The sequence below is a fragment of the Perognathus longimembris genome, chromosome 8 (assembly GCF_023159225.1).
Source record: "Perognathus longimembris pacificus isolate PPM17 chromosome 8, ASM2315922v1, whole genome shotgun sequence".
Classification (NCBI taxonomy): Eukaryota; Metazoa; Chordata; class Mammalia; order Rodentia; family Heteromyidae; genus Perognathus; species Perognathus longimembris.
The window spans coordinates 5,137,030-5,164,738 of record NC_063168.1 but is presented as its reverse complement, the minus strand read 5'-3'; the positions used below and the strand labels follow the sequence as shown (position 1 = coordinate 5,164,738).

The following is a 27,709-nucleotide window of genomic DNA, read 5'->3' as shown; positions in this document are numbered from 1 at the left end:
TAGACCATGAGGATGGTGTTGAAAAATAACAGGAGAGTCCGGATCCTGAAGTCAGATCTGTTCGCCGTCATCAGCCAAGGTGCTTTGGATATTTCTAAGAAAGTCCTGGTGGAGGACCAGAATGACACGGAGAACCGGGAGAGCTACACGGAGATGAAATGTACGCTTCCTGGGGGAGGGGGCGTTATGGGAGTGTGGCGTGATTCTGAAGGACTAGCACGGCCATCGCTAGGAATTTCTCCTTCACGGAGAACCATTTGGCACTTGAGTGTGTTGCTGGACATGCTCTTCCATACGTTCACCTGAAGGGGGCGCTGGACATGCTCGGGAACGCTGTGGCTGTGTTTCCACACCCTCCCCAAGCGTCAGGGGCATCAGGGCCAACACCCTTGCTGAGCGTACGTAAGCAGAGAGGGGCTCCATACTGAGTGTTCAGCGCTGCGTCGTGTTTCTTTCCGGGCTATCTCCCTTAGGAAGGAATTTCATTTCTGTATCTGTTTTGAACAAGCATGGTTCAAAGTGTCCCGTCCTGCGTGGCCAGCTTAGAATGCGACACACACACACACACACACACACACACACACACACACACAGCCCTCGCCGGATCTCACTGTCACCTCTGCTAGCAGCCTCGATTCTCACTATGGGCTATGAATGGTTCCGACTCCTCCATATTTTATTATGGGCCAAGCTCTAGGTTCTCTGAAGACAGTTACAGGAAGTTCTGGCTGTCAGTCTCTCCATTTGTGTCTACTGAGTACTCCCTGCTAGGATAGTTCGTAGCTTCTCTCTCCAGGGGGGTAACCTTTTCCAGTTGATTCCATGTGTGCAATGCTGCCTGCCCCGTCCCTGTGAGCTCCTTTGGGGTGTCAACTGTGTCCATCTTGAGCCCTCCAGCACACGTGAATCCTTCATTACCAGATGCATACCGTGTGGGGTCAGTACCACATAGTCACACTCATAAAACTCCATTTGCTTCTATCTTGCAGTAGGGTTGACCATGGTACCATGGTACCAGTGACTCAAACTACAGAAGCCTGTGATCGCGGATAGTCAGAAGACTGAAATCCACAGATCACAGATCACAATTCAGAACCAGCCCAAGCAGAAAAGTCCATAAGGCTCCATCCCCAGCAAAAGGCAGAACTGGAACCACGGTCCAAATGGTAGTATGCCAACAGAGCAGACAAGTCAGAGGGAGCTCAAGGCCCCAAGTTCAAAATCCAATATGGTCAGAAAATAAAACGGAAATGAATCTATACTTTGAGTACAGATTCCTGCCAGCTAGCTTCCACCTTACGTGCCTTGTTTATGTCCCCTGCCCTAATCTAGGTCCTCTCCTACAGTGCTCCTCTTCCCTCCATCTCAGAAAGAAAAGATAACACTAACCCAACAGGCTTCAGAGCTCCAGGGTCACAGAGGCCCAAAAGATCCCCTTTCCAGAGCACTGGCTACCCCATAAATCCTAGGATGCCCCAAATTGTCAGGGGGCCCCCCAGACTGCTCATAGGCCGGCAGCCTGTGTCCCCCAGAGATGTCCATCCAGGAGGGTGCACACTGGCCCCAGTCACTGCTGCTACCGGGCAGGCCTCTGCTAACAGTCCAGCGAACCAGGCGGGAAGCGCAGCTTAGGGTCACGGCTGCCCACTGCTGTTCTGAGCTACTTTGTTTGCAGTAGCGCCTAGAAAGGCAGGGACGCCAGAGGCTGGGCTGCCCTTGCTCCATGCTACCCGGGCAGGTAGAGGAGCCCAGACCTGACGTCACACACCATGACTTGGGCGCCTCCTGACTCGAGTGTGCAACCTCAGGCAAGAGGCCCTTGCTGCTTTGATGTCCCCGTCACTCCAGTGGCATTCCCGAGCCAGCCCTTGGTGAACAATGTCAAGGATAGGTGAAGTCACGTCTGAGTTCTGCGGTGAGCTCATCTGAAGACCAGCTCCGTGTAATTACAAGGTGGACTGAGGTTTCGAAACACGTCTCCCCCTTTCAACAAGTGGCAGAGGCATCACCAAATGGCTCCAGGCTCCACGACCTCAGAGGGCTGCGTGCCATCCGACAGCCCAGCCCTGCTCCTCCAAACGAGGGGGGGCCCTGAGCAGCCCTTTCAACTCAGACGTCACGGAGGACAGGGTTTTCTCTGCGGAAATTCTGCAAGGGCGCCCGCGATCTGCTTTTGTTTGTTTTGTGTCCATAGGCCTGAGTGGTTTAATTTCTCTGCTGGGCACATCGACAGACCTGAGTGTGTTCCTGAATTGTGTCTCTTCCAGTCTCCAGACATTTGTCTTCCAGGTACAGAACTGTGGTGTGTTGGGTTTGTTTTAACAAGAAAAAATAAGTAGACATCTATCACCCCAAATTATAGTTCTGAAGAATAGCCTCAGGTGCCACGACCTGACTCAGGTGCCCGTCACGGTGAACCAGATGACCGCACGGGTGGCGAGGCCAGCCTTGGCGCTCCCTCTGGGGGTGCAGCACGAGTGCCAGGCCTGAGGAGCCCCTCACGCTACCGCTCCCATCGGGGGCCATGGGAGAAACGCCCTCCAGGTCCGCTAGCAGCAGTGCGTTGGGGCCGGTTCGAGGCCAGGAAAGTGGCCTCAGTTCTTTGACAAGGCAGAGAATGGGAGAGGGCCACGTCTTACCTCTGTGTGTGCACGTGCACACGTGTGTGTGTGTGTGTGTGTGACAACATATTATGGTGAGGGTATGGGCAACCTGGTGGGACAGTGGAGAAGCAGGAGACATTTGTTGTTTGGAAGAATAATGTTCATCTGGGTAGTTTACAAACATGTCCTAACAAAGGGTTTCCGAAATTCAGCGATGGGCTGGGCCTGCGTAGGTCAACGGTAGAAATAACACGCCCGACATGTGTGAGACCCTGCGTCTGATCTCCAGGACAAGGCGGGGGACAAATCAAACAAACAGAACCCTCAGAGAGGACTTGCTTGTGGATGTGGGCGTGTTGGCCTGGCTGCCCCCATCTGCATGACAGTCAACCTTGAGTTGCTGTGACTGCCATGAGAGAGCCTGCTCCAGTGCGCCCCTAGTGGCAAGGAGGCCGGGACTACGAACAAAAGCTTAGATGGAAGCAAGGCAGCTTGCGCACACAGGGACACACACACACACACACACACACACACACACACACACACACACACCTCTCAGGCTCTTGGGCCTCCTATGACTTTATTCTCCCTAAGGCCAAAGTGAGTAGGAGTCTTGAACTGAGAGGAGAGGGATTTGTAGGACTAACATGAGCTGAGAGAGGGAGCACAGCGGTTCAGGAGCTACACGTGCACAGAAGTCAGCACACGAGAAATGGAGTGTCTATTTAGAAAAGGAGGAACACACACTCAGTGCCAAGACCCAAGGCACACATTTCTTCTGTATTTACTTAAAAACAAAAGTATTCATGGTATAATACATATGAAAAAACAAAAAGTCAATTGAAAAAATTCAGTTCTTTAATTAATCCAAGTAGGTAAGTACCTGAGACATGATCCTAATTCCTGTGGGTTCCTTTGTTTTGTCAAGTATATTAACACATTTCTTTTTGAAGGATGTCACCCCTTCCCTTTCTCTCTCCCAGTTTCTCCCTCCTGTCCCTACCCACAAGTTGTATAATTCATTTGCAACATAGTGTCTAGTGAGTCCTACTGCTGCATTTGTTCACCCTTTGTACCTCCATTTTTGTGTCTCCCTTACCACCCCCCACAAGACAGAAAAAAAATGAGCTAACAAGACAAAAGGAAAAGAAAACAAAAACAACAACAAAGAAACTTGTTCCCATTTCCTGGAGTTTATTTCAATATTATTTTATATGATCAGATGCACATAGGTATCGCATCTTTGTGTTTGTCTAAGAATATCCTCCTTTGGTGTTATTGAATGCCTATTTAATTTATCATTTCCCCAGTGTATTTTTTTTTTTACCATTCAGTGTGTTTACTTATAGATTTATAGACCCATTCTACCTAGCTACCACAAGTGAGAGAAACCATGCAACCTATGTTTCTTTGGGTCTAGCTTAATTTGTTTAATATAATTTTTCCATTTCCTTACAAATGGTACAATATCATTCTTTCTGATGAATGACCAAAATTCCATTGTGTATATGTACCACATTTTCTTGGTCTTTTCATCCACTGAAGGGCATTTCATTTGATACCCTGTCTTGGCTATTGTAAAATGATATTGCTGCAATGAACATGGTTGTGCTGGTAGCTTTAGTTTGGCTTTGTTTGTGGTCTATTGGATAGATGCCCATGAGTGGAATTTCTGGCTCATAGGGAAGCTCTATGTTTAGTCATTTGAGGAACGTCCATACTGCTTTCTAGAGTGGCTAAACAAGTTTACATTCCCACCAACAGTGTAGTAGCATTCCCTTTTGGCCACCTCCCTGCCATCATCTGTTACTGTTAGGTTTCTTGATAATGGCCATTCTAACTGGGGTGAGGTGGAATCTCAGTGTTTTTTTTATTTGCATTTCTTATGTTGAGCATTTCTTCATGTGTGTATTGATCATTCTTACTTCTTCTTCTGAGAAGTCTCTCTTTAAGTCTTTAGCTCATTTATAAATTGGGTTGTTGTTTCTTTGAGGTCTTATGGGGGGTAATTTTTTGAGTTCTGAGTATATTTTAAATATCCCTTGTCTGATGTTGTGTAGCTGTTAAAAAAATCTTCTCTGGGCTGGGGATATAGCCTAGTGGCAAGAGTGCCTGCCTCGGATACACGAGGCCCTAGGTTTGATTCCCCAGCACCACATATACAGAAAACGGCCAGAAGCGGCGCTGTGGCTCAAATGGCAGAGTGCTAGCCTTGAGCGGGAAGAAGCCAGGGACAGTGCTCAGGCCCTGAGTCCAAGGCCCAGGACTGGCCAAAAAAAAAAAAAATCTTTTCTCATTCTGTGAGCTTTCTATTTATCCTGCTAGCTATGTCCTTTGCCATGCAGAAACTCTTCAGTTTGATGCAGTCCCATTTATCCAGTCTTTCTTTGCTTTGTTGTGATTTCTAGATCTTTACTTGGGAAGTTTCAATGCCTGCCTAGGAGCCCTATCCCTTCCTGTACTATTTCCATGGTATCTTGAGGTCTTTGATCCATTTTGAATTGATTCAGGTACAGAGTGATATAAGGATCTAGTTTAAGTTTTCTGTATGTGGATAGCCAGTTTTTCCAGCACCATTTCTTGAAGAGGCTGTCTTTCTTTCAACCTGTTTGGTTCCCTTATCAAATATTAGGTGGCTATAGGTTTGTGGCTTCATATCTGGGTCTTTTATTCTGTTCTGTTGGTCCTCGGGCCTGTTTTTGTACCAGCACCAAGCTGTTTTTATTACTATGATTTTGTAATCGAGTTTGAAGTTTGGTATTGATATTCCTCCCACACAGTTCCTGCAACACAACCTTCTATGGATTAGTTTTGCTATGCTGCATCTTTTATTAATCCATACGAATTTTTGGATCACTTAGAAAGCCATTTCTAATCCTTGCAAGTGTCTCTTTCCATCCTTTTCATCTTGAGAGGTAATCATTCCAGATTCTGTATGGTGCTTATTCCTTTTCACTGATCTCAGGCAATGCTTATTTGAAACAACAGCAGTGATGTGTGTGGCGGTGCATTCACTTAGTAGCAGAAGGCTTAGACCTCGTCCCTGAGAGAAACTTTCAATGTGGGTTCCTTGTTTTGGATATTCACTCACACCTTCAACCAGGATAAACACATTGAGATCATGAATAGTGATTCAGCTTCTAGTCAGCCTTACAGGCTCATCCTGTGTTATAAACCATGACTTATGTGTTTCCCAAGTCTCCTTCATAACGGCAGCCTTCACTCACAAAACAAGTTAGACAAAGGTGTGCTTTTCTATGTGCATGCCTTTGTAGGGCTTGTTTTTGTAAAAATAGCTTTTCCGATAAAGACACACACACACACACACACACACACACACAAAATCTATTGTCAACGAAATGCTCAGACTGTTAAAAATGCACTGATTCACAGCTTCAGTTCTTAGCACCTGGCGGTTTGCTAGCAGAAAGAAATATCCAAATTGGTTGCATACAACTGTTCTGATCTCATACCATTTGCATCCAAGAATAATTCCTCAGAGGATGAACAAGTGCCACACGATAGAATTGTGTTAGGAGAATTTGGAATGATATTTATGATTGATGTTCAAACATATGTGCAGAGAATTCTCATTGCCCAGGAAGTTTCCCTGTTGTTTTGGGAGTCTTGTCATCTCCCAACCCAACCCCTACCTCAGTCCATTGATCACCAACAGGGACAGCTTCTCCTAAGCATCCCATGTCTGGCACTGGTGGTGCCAGTGGTAGCACTGGAGGTGTTCACATGCTTCCAGAGTTTAGGGCAGCCCTTTAGTATGTCAAGACTATAAAGTATGCCATCATTTCCAGCCAACCCCTTCATCACTTCCTGAAAGACATGAGGTAACCAAAATGGAAAGACAAAAGGTAAAAGACAAAGCAATTCAACAGCAATACTTACAAGACAATATGCTGTAAGCTAACTGTACAACTCGGGAGAGGGTGGGGAGGGAACCGGCGGTGGGGGAGAAAAACAAAAGAGGAGGTAACAAGTTTGATAAGAAATGTACTCACTGCCTTACATATGAAACTGTAACCCCACCATTGGTGCCTAGCTGAACCAACATTCATAGACAAGTTGAAGAAAACAGAAACAGGGAATATTGGTCATTTCAAGGTTACTTTATGTGTTGGACAGCTTCTCTTCCTTATTGTAATAAAATATCTGGGAAACACACACACACACACACACACACACACACACACACACACACACACACACCCCTTAGGGGAAGAGGTAGGTACCATAACCCTAGCTTCCCAGAAGGCTGAGATCTGAGGGCTAGTTCCGGGTGAAAAAAAAGCTGAAATTGGATGTGAGGCTCAAGTGGTGGGATGCCACCCTAGCACATGTGAGGCCCTCAAATCAAACTCCAGGACTACTGCCAACAAAAACCAAACAAGCCTCTTTGGCACCAGGGCCCTCCTTGTCCACAATTTTAAATGTGTTTCTGTTCTGATCAAACAGCAACTTCTCACATCTTTCTGCTCTGCATTTTGCTGTCAGTTCTTAGTATGATCTTGGTAAAAGAAGATAATCATAATTGTGCCACAGCCTGAATGCTGAGCTGCCCTATTCTGGAACAAAACAAGTCGAGGGAGGAAGGGTTCTGTTGGATTATGATACTTCGTGTTTCAGAGGTTTCAGTCCATAGACCTTGGTTCCATTGACTCTGAGTCCAGAGTGAGGCAGAGCAGCCTGGCGACAGGGACCGGTGGCAAAGATGACTGCCCTTCTGGAAGACAGGAAATGAGGAAAAGGGATAGAACATAGCATGGGACAAGATACAACCCCCAAGGACTATAGTTTCCAGAACCTTCCAAGATAAGTACCACATGCTGGGACCAAGCCTTCAATATAGAAGCCTTAGGGGGAGAGGGGACACTTCATATCCAGGCTGTAACTGTTTATAAAGATTGAAGCAGTGGGGGCTTCCTTATCATCTGATCATAAGCTGGTCAGCCTGGGAATCGGGCTGTTCAGTCTGTCTCTTTATCTCTGTCTGTCTCTCTGTCTTTACATGTATGTCTCTGTTTTAAGGCCTCTGTGTGTCTTTCACTCTTTTTCTTTGTCTCTCTTTGTGTCTCTGTGTTTGTTTTGTCTCTCTGTCTGTCTGCCTCTGTCTCCCCCACCCTCCTGATTTCTGAAAAAAAAGTGCCAGCTAAACAACCTGGTTTCAGTTTGGTTACATAAAAATTAGCATTAGTGACTCCATTTTGTTTGAGTCTGTTAGGGTCCAATACAGAAATTTAGTCCAAATCAATAGCCTCTTGCAAATTGTATTCAATACAATGAGGTCACTTACAAAGTGACCTCATTTTTAAAGTTGTATGGAGATTGGGGGTGGGGTGGGAGTAGGGCAATTTCCCATCTCCCTGCTTCTCTCTGCGTATTTCGAATGTTCTGGACTGGAACCATCTCTTCAGGAGGCAGAGCACATTGCCTGAGTCACAGGGGACTAGGGCACCCAAAAAACCGTGTGTGACCAAGTGCTCCAGAAGCGAAGGTAATGGTGGAAAGCAGGATAGGAGCCGAATCAGTGCGGCCACACTGGAAAGGCAAGGGAAGTAGCCTCTCTTCTAGGGAATGATGTTGGTTCCCAGATTATAATAGAGAAGGAACACGGGGGCTGGGAGCCGGGAAGCATACAGTTATTCACTCTTGGTCACATCATGGGCTGGGTGATCACTGTGTCGGGACTGGTCAGGCAGGACCTTATCAGTGATAAGAAAGTGGTTCTGGGGGCAGTCTCTACTCTTCCACGAGATGTTTATCAGAAGGTCTGTAATTTCCGGTACCTAAGGTCATTGCAAGAAAAAATGGCTCAGATCAGAGGAGATGGATGCAAAATGGAATTCGCGGTGCTGATACGGAATGTTCTGCCATTTCTCTCAGTGGGCAGAGCCCACACAGCCCTTTTGGCTCCGCCATCAGCAAAGACCACAGGGGTCACTGCCCTCTATAGAGCCGGCAATGTCTTTTTAGGGGTACAGCTCAGCAGTAGACCAGGCTGGCCAGTGCTGGAACACCCCAGCCAGCACTGCGATTTCTTCTCAGCTCTGTGTCTCTCTGAAAATCATGAATGAAGCCAAGTCCAATGGAAGATGAGGGTAAAAACCTTTATTTAGAATTACCTAGCTCCAAGTCACTGCTCTGCCTGTCATCCATCCTGTCTTCTTCGGGTGGCTGTGTCTCCAAGGGTTCTTGTATCCTGCACTGTGCTCTGATCAGTTGCCCCTATTCTAAGTAGGTAACACTTTATTGATCAGGACAAGTCCCTCCTGTAAACCCTTTCCCCAGGATCAAGAGATAGCTATCAGAGCTAGAAGAGGCTAGAGAGGGGCAGAGGCAAGATCTTCCCAAACCGTATCTCTCTGTATTTGGTTTTGGACTGCTAGGCCAAAGTGCTGTCTAAGGGCCTGGCTCCTAACTGATTTTCTCTTTCAATGTCAAGCATTTGCCCTGCTCTTAGTAACCCGCCAGGCGGCAAGAGCAGCCTCTGAGACTCTATGGCAAGACTAGAAATTGGTCCCTGTTGGCTCTGACTCCATTCTTACTCTTAGCCTCTCTCCTCCGGCCTTTTAAAAATGTCTATGGGTGACAAGTGCTTGTATATGAAACACACTATTCTTCTTGGTTTGATAGTAAACCCTAGTATTTTTGTCTCACACACACAAAAAAATGTAATAGCCAAGCAGAAGCAAAGAGGAGTTTATGAAACTGGCTGCAGGCTTCCAGCTGAGATGGAACTTCATCCTCACTGCCGTGAGCAAAGCCATGACCCTCTGTCACAAAGACAGCTTTGGTAAGTCAAAGAATGCCAAGATGGTTTATGGTCTGCCTTTTAAGTCTGTTACTGCAGGGCAGGGAAGGGAGATATCACAGGGGCGGGGGCTTGTCTAGAAGGGACAAGGCCCTGAATTCCATCCCTAACACCCCCAAAATAATAAAAAAAAAAATACATAAACTTACTGTAGCACAAGTATTTGGCCTATTACTTTGAAGATTGCTTTTAATCTTTTTTGCTGGTTTGTTTGTTTTTATTAGTACTGTGATTTGAACTCAGGGCCTAGGCACTGTGCCTTGGCTTTTTAAGCACAAGGTTAGTGCTCTGCCATTTAAAGCACACCTCAACTTCTACCTTTTTTTCGGTGTGATTAAGTGGAGATAAGGGTCTTACAGACTTTCCAGCCCAGGCTGGCTTTGAACCACAATCCTCATATCACAGCCTCCTGAATAGGTAGTTAAAGGCACAAGCCAGCCATACCCAGCCTCTTTTAATCTTTTTTTGTGTAAGGTGCAACTTAGATACAGAATACTGTAGTCATTTTTGTATTAAGGGCAAAGAGATGGTCCCCAGCAAATGGACTGTGTGGTACTTTCTCATCCCAACGGAGTTGGACCCACCGGAAGCCTACCCTTATGAAATTATAAACATGGCGTCCTTTACAGAAAAGTACCAAGAGAGACAACGGAGGTAGAGAAAAAAAAAATACTTATTCCTTGGAGGACGCATATTTAACTTCCCCAAAATGACCATTAATAAAGTCGCCATTGCTTGCCGCTGCTGGAAAGAGTGAAGCATCCCACCACACGTGGCATTTCAAATTTTGTGCAGCATATGGGTCATCCTCTGTGGAGGAAAGCCATGTCTTTACCAAAGGCGTGGCATAGAAAGGGTTGCAGGAAAGGAAGCATGTACAATTTGCTGAGATGAACCTTGTATTCAGAAGGGAGTTCTCTTTCCCCCTAGGGTGCCCTAGCACCTTTCTGGGCACTGGACTGCTAGCAGAAGAAAGACAGTCTCCTTGCCCATGTTTAAACACCAGTCCGAACCAGTGGTCCTTGCCCCAGAGGGCTGCCAGGCCCTCACTGCTATTAGACAGAGGAAGATGAAGAAGACAAGACTTGTTGGAGCTCTTTTGAGGGTTGACACTGTACGTAACCACGTGACACCCATTTGTAATGCGGCCTTTCCTTTAAAGATGTCCTCCCCTTTAACTTAGTCCACACTGAGTCTGTTTGGTGCTGATGCCTGTCTAGAGCATAGAGACAAGTTCACAAGAAATCCCAGAAGAAAAGCCAGCCCTGTGGCTGTCTATGCCTTTCCCGTTTTCCCTTCTCTCAAAGGAGTCACAGTGATATACCTCTTTCTCAAGACTGTGGTTCTCACAGGTTAAATGATCTGGGCATTGTTAATCAGGAGGCCTCCAGGCCAGGTGTCTGTCACGCAATAGTAAACAGTGGCTAGGAGAAAATCATGAAAGCCTTCAAATGGTCAGAAAGATTATTTGAAGTAGATGAAAGTCAGTTGAAGCTGCACTGGTGGCTCACGCCTGTAATCTCAGCTACTCAGGAGGCTGAGATGTGAGGATCGCGGTCTGAAGCCAGCCCAGGCAGGAAAGTCCATGAGACTCTTATCTCCAATAAACTGGGGAGGGGCGCTGCGGCTCAAGTGGAAGAGCACTAGCCTTGAGCAAAAGGAGCTCAGGGACAGCACCCCGGCCCCGAGTTCAAGCCTCAGGACCAGCAAAAAGAAAAAGAAAGTGATAATATCAGTTGAAAAGGTTTGAGCACATGCTCTGGATATAGCACTACTTTTCTTTGGTCTGTGAGTTATTTTACTATTGTCAGAGCAAGCAGGTAACGATACAAATGATTCTTGTTTATGAAAATGCAAATTACTTGTGTCAAGTGGATACAATTATTCACTGCCCAGAGGACAGTGCAGTTTGTGTGTTTTTAAGGTAATATCACCCTATTCACTGCCTCTGTGTTTAGCACCTTGATTTCTTCTTTGGTCCCTTTCTTTGACTCAGGGCTTGGGTGCTATCCCTGAGCTTCTTTTGCCCAGGACAGACAGACAGAAAGACACACACACACACACACACACACACACACACAGATTGCAGTAGGCTAAATCTATTCCTGTTCCTTAGGCAAACATTAAGGAGACTCTTGTTTCTACAAAGTTCCCATCCTTCACTGGAGCAGGCTCTTTAGCTCTCTGTCGTTTCTGTTCACAAGCTGTTCACAAAGCCAGGGGTTCCGTGGAGTGTGCATCTGCAAGAGCAATGCTTGCCCCGACACTCACCCGTCCCTCCCCTTAGGTCAGCTGAAGGAATGACACTGCAGTGCTAAGGAGGTAGAAGTCACAGAGGAGTTAGTTTTATCGTGATTTGCCTGTTGGTGTAACTGGAGTTTTAGGTCTGGGATTCCACGTGTGAAGTCTGGCCACTTGCTCAACACCACAAGCAAAGAGCGGGACAGTGGTGCGGGGCAGAGGAAGATTGATGACATGGTCCGGCCATGCCAGAGGAAGAGGCAAGGACGCCTTAGTCTAATCTTCAGCCATCTTTGTGATGTGGACATAGGCTTTAGGTTTAAACAGACACAGAATGTGGAGGGAGAGCGTAAGGGATGCACAATGACTGGATCAAAACATGGCCTGTGGATCATTATTTTTGTCCTTCTTTTAAGAAGGTTCCAGAGAAGTTGTTGATCCCTGTCATGGCTGGTCAGGACAAACAAATCTCCATGTCCTGAATGGTGGGTGCCCTGGCTTGAGAAGGCTTGACGTTCCTTTCCTTAGGAGCTGTGTCCTCCCCCTTGTAAGCATGTTATAGATAGATCAGTCCTGACCTCCCAGGAGTCCAAGGTCCAAGGTGCAAAAACAAAAAAGTGACCGTAGAGAGAGGGGATTAGAGAAAAGGTATGGAGGCTGAGATGCAAGCCTTCATCCTCCTTTTTAGCTTATTTGTGGTCCAAAGTAAGGAATCAGGGCTTTTTGAGTGAGGAAGGAAGGAAAGAAGGAAGGAAGGAAGGAAGGAAGGAAGGAAGGAAGGAAGGAAGGAAGGAAGGAAGGAAGGAAGGAAGGAAGGAAGGAAAACCAAACCACAGTTGAAGTCCCTGTTACGTTGCCTTCCGCTCGGCATCGCGTGTACTCACTTCCGATTGTTGTTGGAACGCAGGGTCCTGGCATCTGTTTCACTTGCTGTTCTTGGAATACGTGATTCACGTCATTCAGTCCTGCATGGAGGAGGAGGAGGAAGAGGAGGAGGAAGAGGAGGAGCTGGGGAGTCTCAAGGACTTCCTGTCAGATGACCCGTCTCTTGCCCAGCCGGACCAATCCTTTTACCGCCTTCTATATCCTCCAACGACTCAGGAGTGTGCGAGCCTGAATGGGGAACCACCGAGGGTGACCCTGAAACACATGAGCCCCAGCCACAGTCCCGTGGCTGTGAGCAGCATGTCTCTCCAGGTCCTGGGCTTCCTGGTGGACACTGCCACAGGCAACAAGGTAGAGACAGCAAGGCCCTCCCTCCTTCCCCTCCTTCCCTCCTTCCCTCCTTCCCAACCCGCACCGCACACACACAGAGCTGTTTGAAGGGGAAGAAGAAAACTACAGGAAGCTTTGGAAATCCATCAAGATCGTGTGGCTCCAACAGCTATGAGGGATTCTAGAATCCTCTTTACTTGAGGCCATTTTGCTAGAGGTGGCATGGCCAGTCAACCCAGTGTATACTACAGTGATACACAGACATATCTCCTGACGTTCACCAACTGCTCTGGGTTCTGCAAATCTGTTCTATCCGAAGACAAACTTAACCGCTAACATCTATCTGTACCATTTAGGTGGAGCTTTTTTTGTTTTGGTTTGTTTTAGAATTTAGACTACCAGGACAAAAGTGTAGATGGACTCAGACCAGGGAGGGATAGTGGAAAGCCTTGTGGCAGGGGGAAAGGTAGTAATGCTGCCACAGAAATGCCAAAGGTACATCCTGTTGCCCTGGGTGTTTGTAAAGGAGATCTCCTTCTGCAGGTGTACAAAGCAGGCATGAGAAATCAACTGCTGAAATACTAATGAAAGTCAGGGACCCGATGTACCAGTGGGACTCAGGCCTCCAGTGGGGAATAGGACGTTCCGGGAATCAGTGGTCAGAGCTGTGGGCACGGAAGATGCTCAGCTTCATCTGTAGAAGGGACCTGTTGGCCAGGCTGGGTTGGGGTAACAACTGTCCTTTCTTCCTGTCATGCTGGACCACAGACTCAGGCCTGGTACAGAGCCCTTTGAGAGCTGGCCAGGGACAGCTCACCTGAGAGGACTTGCTTTCATGGCTGGCCCTAGTGCTCAACTCTCAGTGAACAGTTTCCTCGCTCACTGCCTGGGGCAAGAGTGTGGACTACAGCATGACAAGTTGTTAAGGAAAAAGAATCACTCCGTGACCCCAGTTAACACGCAATGAGGGAAGCTGAGTGCGGTGACTCCCACCTGTGCTCCTAGCGACTCAGGAGGCTGCGCGCTGAGAACCATGGTCCAAAGCCAAGCTGGGAAAGAAGAGTCTATGAGACTCTTATCTCCCAAAAACAAAAGAGAAAAGAGCACAGAGAGAGAGAGAGAGAGAGAGAGACAGAGAGAGAAGCCAGAAGTAGAGCTGTGGCTCATGTAGTAAAGCCTTGGTGCTCTAAAAAAAGTTAAGCGAGGGTGAAAAAAAAAGTGAAGGCAGACTTTATATAAGACCATCATGTCGGGCACAGGGACCCTCCATCCATCCAGGCTCTTGCTGTGGAGGACATGGATTAGGCTCAACTCTGAATCGTGCATAGGAAAGTGAGCTAAGAGAGGTCAAAAGGAAAGGTCAGGAATCAGGAGCATTCTGGCTAAACCAGCCTGACAAGATTCTCAAGAAAGACAAGCCAGGGTGGCCAGATAGATATCTCCTCGGGAGGGTGGGAGGAACTGATTAGCTACAGTGACTGACTAGACATCCAATGTGAGGAGTTCTTACTGAACTCCCTCAACAGGGCTCTTTACTAACACCAGATTTCCTAAGAAAATGAACAGATGGGTCTAGAAGGTTCCAAAACCTGACTAAAGTGTGGTTGAGCAGAGAATCTTTGTCAATATTTGTCCACTCCTTAGTCAGAAAAGCAGCCAGGAGTTAATCTTGATCTCTTCAGCCATGGTAAGAAGGTGGGTAGAAGCAGGTGTAGACAGTCTACTTACATGCACCATTTCCCTCAGAGAGAGAAAGGGGTTGTCATCACCCCATTTCATGGCTAGCAGAACTGAGGCTCACAGTGGGATTATGAAACTGTTCCAAGGTTTCCTTCATAAGTAGATCATTGATTCACACCCCATACATATCCTTTCAAGTCTTTCCTAGCATCTTCTCTCCTTCCAGAGAATAGCCCACTATGTGCTGTAATTCCAAAGCCAGTGACTTGAGAGCCAATTAAAACTAGTTTTAAGTTTGGCAACTTGCTGGGTTCAAATTGCAGCTCCTCCATCTATTTGCTTAGAACTCTGGGCAAGTTGTTTAAGTCACGAGAATAATGGTATCTAATTCTATAGGACTGTTTAGAGGTTAAAAGTCAGTTCATTGAGCTGGGCACTTATCAGACAGCTCATGCCTATAATCCTAGCTACTCAGGAGGCTGAGATATAAGGATTGAGGTTCTAAGCCAGCCCGGGGAGGAAAGTCTGTGAAACTCTTATCTCCAATGAACTTTCAAAAATTCAGAAATGGATCTGTGACTCAAGTGGTAGAGTGTCAGCTTCGAGCAAAAAGCTAAAGGACAGCTTCTTGAGTTCAAGCCCCCCCCACACACACACACACGTAAAATGCACAGAAAATGTCTTACCATATGAAGCTCCCAATCTCAGCCTTTTCCCTTACCACTGTCCCCCTCCCCCCACACCAGTCCCTTAGCTCCTCTGAAGTCCATCACACGGAGAGCTGCCTTATATATAATTGGTGGAAACAATAGAGGAAATATTAAATGCTTAATTGAACCACATAATAAAGCAATACAAGCAGAGGAGTGACAGATCATCCAAGGTAATATACATTAGAGATTAATTAAACCCACGTCTGTTCCTTCACGCCTGCTGACTTAGCTATAATGACTTAAACGAGCTCACACCAAAAAGTTCCGCTTGTCTAATTTTCATTGCCTTCATTAGTGACTGTGTGCTCTGTGCTCAGCAGCAGCCTCAAAACCACACCCCCTCCGCGCCCCGCCTGCCTTTGGGGCCATGAATCACCCCCACGCTGCACGCCCGCGCCAGCCCCACTGCCCCGTGCCTACAATACCAGCCAAGTCCAGATGTCACTTCCATCCGTCCCTCCGGCAGTGCTCAAAACAGAAAGCTACCAAGGCGCATCTAAGACTAACATTTTTTTTTTTTTTTTTTTTTTTTTTTGGCCAGTCCTGGGCCTTGGACTCAGGGCCTGAGCACTGTCCCTGGCTTCTTCTTGCTCAAGGCTAGCACTCTGCCACTTGAGCCACAGCGCCACCTCTGGCCATTTTCTGTATATGTGGTACTGGGGAATCGAACCCAGGGCTTCATGTATACGAGGCAAGCGCTCTTGCCACTAGGCCATATCCCCAGCCCAGACTAACAATTTTTAATTAAAAAAAAATATATTGTTGTTGCCAGTCCTGGGGCTTGAAGTCAAGGCCTGGGTGCTGTAGCGCTCTTCCACTTGAACCACTGCTCCATTTCCAGCTCTTTGGTAGTTTATTGGAGATACAAGTCTTTCAGACTTTCCCACCGGGCTGGCTTTGAACTGTGATCCTCAGATCTCAGCCTCCTGAGTAGCTAGGATGACAGGTCTGAGCCACCAGTGCCCACATGACTAAAATAACTTTTAATGATATTAAATAATGAATATTCCTTTAAATGATGATAACATGTCTTTTACTTTAGGCCATGTGCTTAGGGTTAGGGCAGAGAAAAGAGGTGGTAGGAAAAAAAGTGAGAAAGAGAAGGAGAGATGATAAGAGACAGAGACAGAGAAACTATGAGAGAGAGAGAGAGAGACATTCCATCCCTCGGGTAAAAGTGAAGACCATGGGGGTTTTAATTTTTTTCATATTATCTTCAAGTAGTTACACAGAGGGGTTTCAATTCTACACGTCAATTTATGTGTACAGTGCATCTTGACCAATGTCACCCATCCATCATCCCCCCGCCCCAGAGACAAGAGAAAACAGCTTCCCACTGTACATGCATTGTTACTGTTGAATTTGGAGGAAGAGAAACACACATTTTAAATGAATCTTGCATCCAACATTATCATCCACATCTTGGTCAGAATATGTTATCAGAAAATTCCTTTCTGTCTGCACTACAGTAATTGTGTGCAACGCTCGGCACGTCTTCCTGTTTCCCCCGAGCTATGGGGTCATGGCCGGGTATCTCGCCCCTCTGATGGGAGGAGGCCTTGCTCACGAAGGCTAAGCGACCCGTGGCTCCTGAGCTAAATCAGAACTGGAACCCGTTAGCATCTAGCCTAGCGTTCATTCGGCTGGTATTAGGCGACTGTTGTCAAAGCCAGTCCCATCTCAGGGCATATGGGATGGCTGGTGGAGGGATGGGCCATGTCAGCTCCGAGGACTGACACAGAGTGCAGCGACTGGTGTTCCTCTGGAAGACAGCCAGTCACGGGGATGGCATCCACACAAGACCACCGCACACAGGACAGTCCACAGGCTCCTTCCAGGGGCTCACGGGTCTCTGTGCCCCACTCTGTCTGTAGGAGTCCAATATGTTTCTCCAAGATGGCTGCAGACACACACACACACACACACACACACACACACACACACACACACACACACACAGCTACCTTTCTTAAAGGGATCCCACGACTCCCCAGCCTCCCTCTCTTCTCTCATAATCTCTGGGCTGAGAATCCTTCCGTGAAACCCTCACTAGATGGGGAGCTTTGCTCTGAGAAATCAGGAACCTCCCCCACGGGGATTCATGCACAAACTTCCTGTTTGGGTCTCTGGGTGGCAGAAAGGATGTAGCAGGTGAATTTTTAATGGTCGTTTGCTGTCACAGGGAATTCTATATAATGTGTGGGTTTCTTTTTTTCTTTTTTCCTTTTAAACCTTTTCTCCTGGCAGCTCATCCAAGTACTGTTGAGAGACAGCGCCACTGATGCCATGGCCAAGCTCAGCCTTCCCGTGGGGCAAGAAGCCCTGATCACCCTCAGAGATGGGCAGAGATTTGTGGTTCAGGTATCTGATGTGACTCCAAGCTCCGACGATACCTATTTGCCAGGAAGCAATGCCAATCCGCAAGACGGTCTGTTTGAATAGACACAAAGAAACAGACTTAGATTCTTAAAAACGTATGAAATACTCATGCTTTTGTGTGAATGGGAAAGATTTTGTGTATATAATAGATATAATGAAGTGAGTTTTTTGTTGTTGTTCAAGAGTTTGTTTTGATCAAACTATAAACTAATTTGGAAAACAAATTTTTTTTTTGCCTCTGTGGCTTTTCTTCTGAGTCTTTCTGGATATTTCTATTGGGGGATGTAATCAAAGAGAACTTGAGAAAGCTCATTGGGAGGAAGATATGGTTGTCCTCAGAGAAAATGTTTGAAGAATATCAGGTAACTTTTCTCCATCTTGGCAATGATTGGGAAACAATCCACTAGCATTTGTAGAAAGATCGTCTGACGCAGTGGGAAACACGAAAAGGCTCCATGCCCCCGTGACGCTCACTTGCTGGCACACTAAACACCTAGTGTTCACCAACTTGGTTTTAAAGAGAAGCTGAAGTTTAGATGATAAAAGACAGCCCCAGCAAACGCTGATGTCCTGCCCTGAACGTCTTCTTATTTCTGTCTTTTAAAGCAAAACTCTAAAAACATCGAAACTAAAAATAGATCATCATTACGCCAATTCCATTTTTAATGTAACTGATTATGGTCTTTAAAAGAAATTTAAAAATTTATGTTTAAGGTAATTTCTTCTATAAATGGAAAGAACAGAGAATATTTATTGTCCTGACATTACATATGAAATGAACTAAATTTCATCGAGCGTCGCATATAAAATGAGTTATTGTCACCTACAAAATGAATTTAATTCCCCTAGATGCTTAGAAATATTAAAGAAACTTAGGGACCATATACATCCACCTTTATGACTAAGGAACTATTCGTCTTACTTAAGCGGGACATAGGCATGCATAGCTGTAATCCCAGCACTCAGAAGCTGATGCAGGAAGGTCCTGAGTTCCAGGCCACATAGAGGACTACACAGAAAGACAGTGTCTCAAAATAAGACAAAGGGGGGAAAAAAAGGAAGAGGAGAGGAGGGGACACAAGAGAAGGAGGGGAGGAGAGGGGAAGAGAAAGAAAGGAAGAAAGGAAAGAGGGAAGAAGGAAGGAAGGGAGGGAAGGGAGGGAGGGGAAGGGAGGGGAAGGGAGGGGAAGGGAAGGGAAGGGGAGGGGAGGGGAGGGGAGGGGGGGGAGGGGAGGGGAGAGAGCTCAAGTGAGATACAGAAAGGAGCCTGTGGGACTGAGCTTCCATTGTGGCCTACAGACTGCAGACCTGCCCCACTTACTGTCTAAGGAAAGTGTGAGTCGTTCACATGACTCTGATGTTGACCAGCAGGATTTTGTCATGGTGGGTTGGGTTTGGGGTCACTGAAATGAGGAATAAGCAGGCTATATCATAAATAGCCACATAGGGAAAGGATGTTTTAATCAAGCCAAAGAGTGGGATCAAATTCCATCGGAAGGCTGGGGTTTAGCTCAGTGGTAGATTGCATGGTTAGCACGTGCAAGGTGCTGGGTTTGATCCTCAGCACCACAAAAATGAACACCCAATCAGCAACTCTATTAACTCTGTAACAAGGATTCCCATGGGGTTCTAGTTCTTGGTCTGCGGGGTAGACAGTGTAGTATGTTCATGTACACTGATTTTACTATTATTTACTGTATATGTTATGTATAAAAATAGTGTGGATAAAGGGTGAGGGGTTTTCTCAGCTTCACATTTTCCATGCAGGAATTTGGATCCACACAGGCAGAGAGAGAGAGAGAGAGAGAGAGAGAGAGAGAGAGAGAGAGAGAGAGAGAGAGATTGCAAAGATTGTTTTCTGCTTGTACTGTAGATTGGTTTACTATCACAATATCACAAACCAATCCTCAAGGACCAAAAAGCAGCCCCTTATCCCTCATCAGTCCACCAGTGCTTGGATTTGCCAAATCTCAACCAGGCTTTCTTAGTCACAGAACTGACAGGTCACCTGCAGGCTGGCTTGTACAGGATGCCCTTGAGTGGAATCACTGAACTGCCCTTCGTGTAGCTTCCACACCCCTGAACTGCCCTTCGTGTAGCTTCCACACCCCATCCAGCAGGCTGGACTGGGCAAGTTCTCATGCTAACAGGCCGCAGCAAAGAGCAAGCCACAGGCCCAAGCAAGTCATTCCAGTGGGCTCCCAGTCTGCCATGGGAAGCACTAACAGGTGTGGGCATAGGAAGTGGACTGGAGGTAAGAGGACAGCGGGACTATTCATCAAGCCACACCACCATATACTTTATTAAGTTCAGCTCATGCAAAACAATCTCTGGGTCATTTTTTCCCCATGGTTCTGTGCTAGAGGAAAGTGTCTAGTAGAAGTGACCTGCTCAAGGTCATCGGCAGCAAGGAGACCTTCGCTACCTGAAGAACCTCCACACTCAGTATCACCAGGTGTAGCATGTCGACAGCTCTGACTTCCTAGCCACTGACCTCAGCATAAAGCACAGACTTTGGCTTCTCAGGCATGCACACCAACAAGACTGTTTTTGAAACAATCACTTAAAATAGGAATCATAATGAGATCCCATACAGACAACAATATCCTCAGTCTATCACTATCATCAATATGGTGCTTCCACAGGGAGCCATGTGGCATTTCTCCTCAGGGTAATAATAGCTACACCCACATAGAACATCCATCTGAGATCATAAATTTTCACTCATGAAATTGAGTTGCAAGCCCACTAGCATTCTGGCAGCAGACAAATTTTGCAAAAAGGAGATATTTGGTCTAAAATGTAGATGTGTTTCAAAATTAAATCATTGTCATATGTTTATTTTTCTCACCATGGACTCTAAATACCAGGGATTATATAGGAGCAAAATAGCAAATCCAAGCCCTATGGAGTTCATGTTCCCGGTAGGAAAAGGCCAACAACAACAAAAGAAAGCAAAATACCTTACACAGTGATAATAACGAAGGTTACAGGATGAAAATAACGAAGTGCTACAGGGCTCAGGACCCCATGTCGCTTCCTCCACAAGGCGTGAGCAAGGCCTCTGGCAGGGGTAAATTTGAAGGGACAACTGAAGATGGTGAGAGAAAGGAAATGCGTCCTAGTTCTGGGGGTGTAGGCGGATGAATCAGGGAAGTGTGATGGCCCCGCTAGGCATGCCCAGGCCCCTTTCAATAGGCATGAATTTAAAGTGATTCGAGGATTTTTTTTTTAAATATTTGTTTCTAGATATAGGACAAACTATTCAAACCAATTCATCAGCTGTAAACAACTCAATGCACTGTGCCAAAACAGAGAAACACACACCTGTCTTCTTCGTAAAATTATGTTTTTATTACCTTTTAGTAGTTGTACAAAGGAGTTAAAATTCAACATGTCAGTTTATGAGTGTAGCACATCTTGATCGACATCAACCCTTTTCATCGTGCTCCCCTATCTCTTCCAGACCCTCCCATTCCCTCACGTTTCCTGGTTTTATGGGATATGCATTGAATATTCTTCCCCCCCAACCCCAATTCATCTCTGCTCCTTTTGACCTTCCTGCCACACACTCCAAGTACCATTTTCCTGGTTTTCCTTTTGTTAGATTGGGAATTCATTGTTCTAGGGAGTTACACCATTGAATTCTCACCTGGATGTAGCATACTTAGGTTGATGTGTTTGTGCACATGTGCCTATGACCCTGTGTATGTTTATTTATGTATTTATAAATTAGGTCTAACTTCCACATCTGAGAGAAAACATGTGTCCTTTGTCTCTCTGGGCCTGATTTCACTTACCATAATTTTTCCCAGGTCCATCCAATTCTTTGCAAATGATGCAATGTCATTATTTTTCTAGTGGATGAATAATAAACATGAAACTACCTCGTGGCTCAGTGACACCACTCTTGGGCATTGAATCAAAAGATTACAAGTTAGGACATAGGAAAGCCACTGTACAACCATGTTCATTGCTGCACTGTTCACCATAGACAAGGTATGGAAACAATCCAGATGCCCCACAGTGGATGAAAGGAACAAGAAAATGTGTTCTACATACACACAATATCTTCTTAAAGGAATGAGGACATGGAGACAACAAAAAATAATGCAGGTATCAATCTAAGACAGAAGGGCTATACCAGGAACCGCTGAATGCTGCTTTCGGCAGTGCACACAAACTTGAGCTTTCATATTGACGACCTTCGAGTGAAGAGGGCAGTCTCGATATGCCACCCATGTAGGGAATCAGAGGCCAGGTCCTCCCCACCATGAATGGGAACAACCAAAGAGTTCCACATACTAGGAGAAATCCAGGGGCAAAATTTCATTTATCTCCCAGAAGAAGACTTGGAAAAAATTATACTAAGTGAAGTGAGCCAGACCTAAAGAAACATGGACTCTATGGTCTCCCTCATAGGGAATAATTAGCACAGGTTTAGGCTAGTCACAGCAGAGGATCACAAAAGCCCAATAACTATGCCCTTATGAACACATAAGATGATGCTAAGTGAAATGAACTCCATGTTATGGACATGACTGTTATATCACTGTTGTAATCACTTTCAACATGCCATGTGAAACCGTAGCTTCTATCGTTGATGATCCTCTTGTATCCCCTTCCTGTGGTTGTGCCCGCACTGTCACTGTATCTTATCTGAATACATTGGAAACTGTATATACTGGCATTAGAACTGGAAGTGAAAGGGAATATCAAAAGCGAGAGACAAAGGATAAAAAGACAAACGACTACAAAAGCAGTACTTGCAAAACCATTTGGTGTAAACCAACTGAACAACTCATGGGGGGGGAGAGGGAAGGGGGGAGGGGGAGGGGGGAATGAGGTAGGAGGTAACAAACAGTACAAGAAATGTACCCAAGGCCTAACATATGAAACTGTAACCTCTCTGTACATCACTTTGACAATAAATAAATAAATAAATAAATACCAAAAACAAAAACAAAAAAAGAAGCTATTGAGGAAATCAGAGTAGATAGAAAGTTGTCCTGAAAAAATTGTGCACAAATCTTATCCCAGAGTACACTTTTTAAAACTTTATGTTTTTATAACACTTGCATTTGCTCAGCTGGTACTCTACCACTTGAACCATACCTTCAGCCTTTTTTTCTAGCTATTTTGAAGAAACTGTCTAGCAAGCTTTTCTGCCCACACTAGCCACAAACCTTGATCCTCCAGACTACACCCTTCCGAGTAGCTAGGATTACAGTGTGAGCCACTAGTATCTGGCCTAAAACAATTAACATATAATATTATTTTCATAACATTTCCTACATTTAACACATATAATCAGTGATTTTTAGGATACTTAAAATATTTTTAGAAGCTGGGCACCAGTGGCTCATGCTTGTAATCCTCGCTACTCAGGAGACTGAGAACTGAGGATCATGGTTCAAAGCCAGCACAAAAGGGAAAGTCCATGAAATTCTTATCTCCAATTAACCACCAGAAAACTGGAAGTGATGCTGTCGCTCAGCCTTGAGCAAAAGAGCTCAGGTACGGAGCCTAGGCCCTGAGTTCAAGCCCCATGACTGCCCTACATATATATAATATTTTGGATATTTAGGTGCAACCATCACTTTTTAATTTTTATTACCATGAAAAGAAACTCCAAATGTCAACCATTCTCCTTCCCTTCTAGTGAACACAACATTATATTGGCAAATAAACTCATGGTATGGATGTACCACATTTTACTTTTTCATTCGTCATTTAGGATGTTTACATGGTTTCCACTTTGGGGCTACTGGGAACAACGGTACGCAAGTTTTGCATGGACCTATGTTTCTTTCTGTCTTTCTGCTATCTACCTTCCTAGAGTGGCTGCACCATTTTATACCACCTGCCTTTTTTATTGTAGCCATCCCAGTGAATGCAAAATAGCTTCTCACTGTGGCTTTGACTTGCATTTCTCTAATGACTGAATGTTGATACCTTTCTCATGTGCTTATTGGTCATTTGTGTATCTTCTTTGGACTAACATCTATTCAAACTCTTTGCCTATTTAACACTGGGTTCTTTATTTCCTTTTTATTGAATTATAAACAATCCTTGCATATTCTGGGATATAAATCCCTTATCAGATGCATGACTTGCAATAATTATAATAGCAAGAACCTTAGTATGTTGATATAACAGAAATTTTATCTAAGTCAAACACTTTTGTACACCGAATAGAAGAAACAATGTTGTGTAAAATTTATCCCATTTCAGCAAAGAAATAGAAATACGAAAGAGAAACCCAAACAGACATTTGAAGCTGAAAAACATAACTAAATTGAAATTTTCAAGAGAGCAATTCAACAGCAGATTTGACTGAGCACAAGACAGAATCATCAAGCTTGAAGACAGATCATTTGAAATTAACTAGTCAACTGAGAAAAAGAAAAGTCCAGGAGAAATGCTAAGGGTCAAGGGTTTCAATAAATGCAGCATGTGTGATGCACTATGAGAGCCCAGAAAGAAGAGAGAGGAGAGGCGCAAAGCTTATTTGAAGAAATAATGCCTGGAAGCTTCCCAAAGCTGGGAACGAAAATGGATGACGTCTTGATACAAGAATTCAAATGACCTCCAACTATCAGGAACCTAAGGAAATCAGCTCCAAGACCCATTATAATCAAACTTCCAAAAGTCAAAGAGAATTTTGAGAGGAGTAAAATTAACTAATTAGCTAAATAATTAAGTAAAAAGTGACTCATGGTTTCTGAGGGGGAGTTCCACAGCAGATTCTCCGCAGATGCTTTTCAAGCAAGAAGGGAGAGGGATTATATATTCAAAATACTGAGAGGAAAAGCTGCCAAAAGAAGACTCTGACAAAATTGTCCTTGGAAAATGAAGGGGACGACCATTTCCTCAGATAAACAAAAGCTGAAATAAAAGGAGCTCTTTACCATCATGCTCGCCTGACAAGCAAATCCAGATGGTCTTCAGGCCAAACCAAAAGACATCAGAACTCTACAGGATGTCATTGGAAGGTGTGAAAGGTTTGCTCGCGAAGATGAACCTATAGATAAATGTAGACTACTGTGATACTTATACAGTGCATGAATCGCCTTCAATTACGGTATCTAAGTTGAAAGACAAAGGTACAATAAATCACCATAACAATAAATCAGGTTAATGAATATACAACACAAAGGGACGTCATTTATGATACCAATAACTTAAGGTCAGAGGGAGCAAAGGAGTAGGATTTGTGAATTCAAAGCCAAATTGTCACTTGTTTCAAATATATTTTTACAACTATTAAGTGTTTTATATAAGCTTCAAGATAACCTCAAAGAAAGTACCTACTGAAGATACACGAGAAAATAAGAAAGAAATCAAAGTATATCAACACATACACCCCACAAATTAATGGAACATAAAAGAGGACAACAGAAGAGGAAAAGTGGAACAAAAAGTTGTAAGACACATACACACAAAAATAGCAAAAGTCAGTCATTTACCAATAGTAATTACTTTAGATGTTAATGGCTTAAACTCAGCAACAAGACACATTGGTAAATGTATGGATTTATGGAAGGAAATACAACTAGACTGCCTACAAAATATTCACTTTAGACTTAAGAACACAAATAGACTAAGAATATGGAAAAATATGTGAAATACATAGAGAGATAATCTATACAAATAGTAGCCCAGAACAGACCATATTATAGGAGACAAAATAGATTTGGGGTTAAAAAATGTTAGAGACAAAGAACATCATATTATGCCGAAAGGATTAATTAGCCAGGAATATAGAATACACTCAATATCAGAGAATCTGACCATAAGGAACAAACATTGATGAAACCAGGGAGAGGGTCTAGCAGTATGGCTTAGTAATAGAGAACAAGCAGAGCACGGGCAAGACCTTGTGTGGTAGAAGGAACCTAAAGAGAAGGAAACCACAGCACAGTAATAGTAGGAGTCTGCAATACCCCACTTGGAATAATAGTTATATCATTCATTTAGATCAATAAGGTAACAGAGGACTTGCTTGAACAACATTATACATCAAGTGGACTTATCAGACATATGTAGAAGAGTCTATGCAAACGTGATCTATACAAACTTCTCAAGCTAACACAGAATGTTTTCTAGAATGTGACAGATGTTAAGTCAGAAAAAAACCAAGATTTAACAAATTAAGAAAGCTGAAATAATACTACATGCCTTTCTGACCACAGTGTGATAAAACTAGAAATAAATAGCAGAAGGAAAACTAGAAAAATTTAAAGAACATGGAAATTAAACATTCTTGGACAGTGAAAAACCAAAAGAGAAATTAGAAAATACACTGAGATAAACAAGAAGGAAACATAGCATACTAAATAGGTGCAGCAAAAGCAGTAATAAGAAGGAAATTTATAGCATCAAATATTCACATTTAAAAAGAATGTTAACAACTCTGGGAATTGGCAAAAGAAGAGCAACATAAGCCCAAAATTAGTAGAAAGACAGGAATAAAAAGATTAGAGTGGAAACAAAATAGTGAATAGAAAAATATCAACAAAGTTAAGTTGGCTTTTGAAAGGACATAAATCCACATGTATGTCAAGTAATCTTCAGCAAGTATGCTGAAACAGTACAATAGGTAAGGTCTCTCCAACTGTTTCAATAATTGAATATCTCATATAAAATAACGACATCGTATCTTTATCTTATACACAAAAGTTAATCCAAAGTAGATTGAAGACATAAGCATAAGACCTAAACAGTGAAAGTACTAAAAAAATAAAACGTCATCTCAATAATCCCAAGTACTCAGAAGGTAGAGATTGGAGAATCACCAGTCAGGGCAGGAGTGGAGGTGTATGAAAGTTATGAGATTCCATCTCAACCAATAAGATGGCTGTGGTACTGCACGTCTGTAATTCCACCAACAGAGGTAAGAGGATTACAACCCCAGGCAAAAATGAAACTCTATACCAGAAAAATAACTACAGTGGGAAAGGTCTGGAAATATGGCTAGGATGGTACAGCAAGTACTAGGCCCTGAGTTCAAATCCCAGTTTGGAGGAGGAGGAGGAGGAAGAGGAGGAGGAGGGGGAGGAGGAGGGAAGGGGAGGGGGAGGGGGAGGGTAATGAGGGGGAGGGGAAGGAGTTGGAGAGCTCTGATACTAATGACTAGGAAGTAGGTATCTAAGCCGGGTACTGGTGGCTCATGCCTGTAAACCTGGCTGAGATTCAGAAGATCACAGTTCAAGGGTATCCTGGGCAAAAAAAAAAAAAAAATTCCTTGAGATGGTCTCCAAAATAACTAGCAAAAAGCTAGGCTGGAGGCATAGCTCAAGTAGTAGAGTGACAACCAGCAAGGAAGTTGAGTAAACACACAAAGCCCTGAGTTCAAACCTCAGTACTGTCACACACACACACACACAGTAGGCATCTGGAAAGCAGGCTTGTGAACGCTTAAGAAGATGAAGAGGGAAGACGAGGAGATGGGAGAAAATGGAGCGACAATGGCTTCGGTTAGCACTTCGTGATCATGTGTCAAAACACTGTTTTTTTAAAAAAAAAAGTCCTATTTCAAGATATTTTCATCCAGAACAAATGTGAACTAGGACTCATTGGGGGTAGAACATCTCCAGTAGAAATGTTCCTGAGGGACCTACATCCAGGGGTGTCCTAAGCAGAAGAACCTGTCATTGATTTGAAATGATTTTGGCATCTATGAAACACACCTTACTGGAAATGACCCAAATGTCCATGAAAGAAAAAAAAAAAACAGAAAGGGTTTCCAGTCGCGACATGTGTGAGTCCGTGTTCCATAGCCAGAAGCACCACAGCAGAGGCCGGGGGCGTCCCCCCAGCCTCGCCCCCAGCCTCTGGAGGAGAGAAGAGGTGGACTGTGGCTCTCCAGGCCGGGGGTGGAAGATGCAGGGACCGGACCTGGTGACCTGGTGGAGGCTTCTTGCTGACAAGAGTGGGGGGAAGGTCCAGGTCATCACTGAAGAGGGATAGGGGTGTGTGTGCGTGTGTGTGTGCGCGTGTGTGTGTGTGTGTGTGTGTTTACACAGCCACCAGGACTCAGTCATGGGGCCCCA

At 44.7% G+C, this 27,709-nt stretch overlaps 1 protein-coding gene across 3 annotated transcripts in view; it reads left to right on the top strand.

Moving 5' to 3' along the window:
- Positions 1-17,769, top strand: part of Rfx8 (regulatory factor X8) — a 69,679-nt gene extending 51,910 nt beyond the window's left edge. For all 3 annotated transcript variants that reach the window (XM_048353535.1, XM_048353537.1, XM_048353538.1), the window contains 5 exons: positions 4-160; positions 2,195-2,289; positions 9,294-9,408; positions 12,575-12,903; positions 17,523-17,769. In XM_048353535.1, coding sequence (XP_048209492.1) covers positions 4-160; positions 2,195-2,289; positions 9,294-9,408; positions 12,575-12,903; positions 17,523-17,717 — 891 coding nt within the window. In that variant the 3' untranslated portion in view covers positions 17,718-17,769. The remainder of the gene's footprint in view (positions 1-3; positions 161-2,194; positions 2,290-9,293; positions 9,409-12,574; positions 12,904-17,522) is intronic.
- The last annotated feature ends 9,940 nt before the right edge of the window (positions 17,770-27,709 follow it).